Source organism: Microplitis mediator, chromosome 9, assembly GCF_029852145.1.
Source record: "Microplitis mediator isolate UGA2020A chromosome 9, iyMicMedi2.1, whole genome shotgun sequence".
NCBI classification, from domain to species: domain Eukaryota; kingdom Metazoa; phylum Arthropoda; class Insecta; order Hymenoptera; family Braconidae; genus Microplitis; species Microplitis mediator.
This window is the reverse complement of record NC_079977.1, coordinates 7,442,222-7,444,295: the sequence shown is the minus strand read 5'-3', so window position 1 is coordinate 7,444,295 and position 2,074 is coordinate 7,442,222. Positions and strand designations below refer to the sequence as shown.

Sequence of the window (2,074 nt, the reverse complement as noted above, 5' to 3'; positions counted from 1 at the left end):
CAGGGGAGGGGGAATTTGCAGCGTCTTACAAAGTGTGAGATGTCCGTTGACGGAACTTAATTTAAGTCTATGTTAATTATGGGTGTCACCACGCATAGGAATACGATTGAAAAATTAAGTAGGGAGCCGGAAAGAATAAGGGAATGAGAGACATAAGAAAAAGAAAACTGGTATGATTTTTGTACCGCTTAGCTGAAACTATCCTGGTTTCTATTAAGAAATGGAATAGATATTCCTCAGGATGTTCAACATGAATTTTGAAAAAGATTCCGGAGTCGGACATAACATCCCCCCCCCCCCAAGCTCAGAGATGATTCTATTTCTTTGAGCTTGCAGTTGATGAATGAATGTTGAACTCCGTTTTTGATTTTGATTTAGATAGTTCAAATAGCTTAGCTCCATTTCTGGCTAGTTGGTCAGCTTGTTCATTGCCATGGATTCCATTGTGGCCGGGAACATGGTGGATTTTAATATCCCGGGTCTCCATTTGAGATTTGATATAATTGAGCTCCCGTTTATATGAAACGGGCTTTCCCGTTGAGGTGACCCAATCCCGTTTTTTCCAGTTCTCATACCAGATGGTGAGGCTATTGCATAAATATTCTGAATCCGTGAAAATGTCTATTTTTGTTAAATTGAAATTTCTGATAATTTTTAAAGCTTGAAGGATAGCCTCTAACTCAGCGCCGTTGTTTGTGTTTCTTTCAAAGCATGGAAGTGATAAATTTTGGGGATGATTTGGTCCGAAATAAATTCCTAAACCCGTTGCTGGTTCGGAGATAGTAGTAAACTGACCCGTTGCGAAAACACGATCCGTCCGTAAAGATGGTAATCCGGCCTTCGGCATTTCTTTCGAAATAATGATTTATCGGATGAAGGATCGATTGCCAACACTTCAGGTACCTCTGGATTTCCTGTATAGATGATACTTGTTTGAAAACTGGGTCTGGATAGGCAAGAATTTGCTCTTGGCACTCTTTCCAAGAGCTGTATACCCCGGTTTTGTGGCCATTTATAACCAGGTAGAAAGGCATTCTGCTGAGAACGAGGGGAAATGAAATGTCCGTAAACTAAAAGCTGAATTTAGGGGGAGTTAATTTAGAAAGAATTGACTCGGTCCACCATGGAAGGTTCAAAACGAAAGACAAAAGTTATGTGAGATGTGGTTGTGAGTTTTGCTTTATAATATATATATATATATATATATATATATATATATATGTATCTTATTCTAATTTTCTATAGTCTTTGTAACTTGAAAAACAATAATATTCCTTTATTTTCCCAGAGGAAATAGAGGTGATACTCTTTAAAGGGTTGAGAAAAAAAAAAATTTATTCTAAATATTGAGATTACTGAGTACACGATATGGGCCTATCACTAGAACGGAAGGTTTTTTTTTTTTTTTTTTTTTTTTTATTGGTAACCTTGCTTTTTTTTTTTTTCTGGCTTCAAGTTTTTCCGACAATATTCCTAGTGATAGCTCCAAATCTGTAATAATAAAAACACATACGTTTCTGAAATGATTATTCTAGAAAGCAAAAGTGCTATACTACTAATTCTTATGATTGAATAGGTTAATACTTATGTCTTAACAATGCATAGAGATATTCTTGATACTTATTTTCTGGCAAAAATTTTCCTTTATCTTTCTTTATTGAAAATAGAGGTGATACTCTTTAAAGGAATATTCATTAGTGTTATCTCTAAAACAAAACTTTTTCTTATCTACTATGATTTGTATATATAATTACTTATTATTTAATTATTATTCGGTTAATATTGTTCCCTTTTTTTTTTTTTTTTTTTTTTTCGTTACATGTGTATTTCAAGTATAAAATTCCTTTATTTTTCTTGATTGAAAATAGAGATGATACTCTTTAAAGGAATATTTATTAGTGTTATCTTTGAAATGTAAACAAATTTTTTTTTTTTTTTTTTTTCTTTTTGTTTGGGCTAAGACCCCCTCCTCCCTTTTAACATGGAAAGATACGAACCCCTAACCACCCGAGCATCACAGCTCCCGTTTGCTTACAAAATGGACAAAGTGGACTCGGATGATAGGGCCTCGCAC

The 2,074-nt window shown here is 34.4% G+C and overlaps 1 protein-coding gene across 1 annotated transcript; it reads right to left on the bottom strand.

The window, feature by feature from the left end:
- Window positions 1-316: 316 nt before the first annotated feature.
- Window positions 317-847, bottom strand: LOC130675024 (ribonuclease H1-like). The gene has a single exon (XM_057480478.1). The coding sequence runs from the start codon at window positions 845-847 to the stop codon at window positions 317-319; it is 531 nt and encodes a 176-aa protein (XP_057336461.1).
- Window positions 848-2,074: the final 1,227 nt, after the last annotated feature.

Excerpts from the sequence above, each read along its gene's own strand:
- LOC130675024 (XM_057480478.1), bottom strand. The coding sequence starts at position 847 with ATGCCGAAGGCCGGATTACCATCTTTACGGACGGATCGTGTTTTCGCA.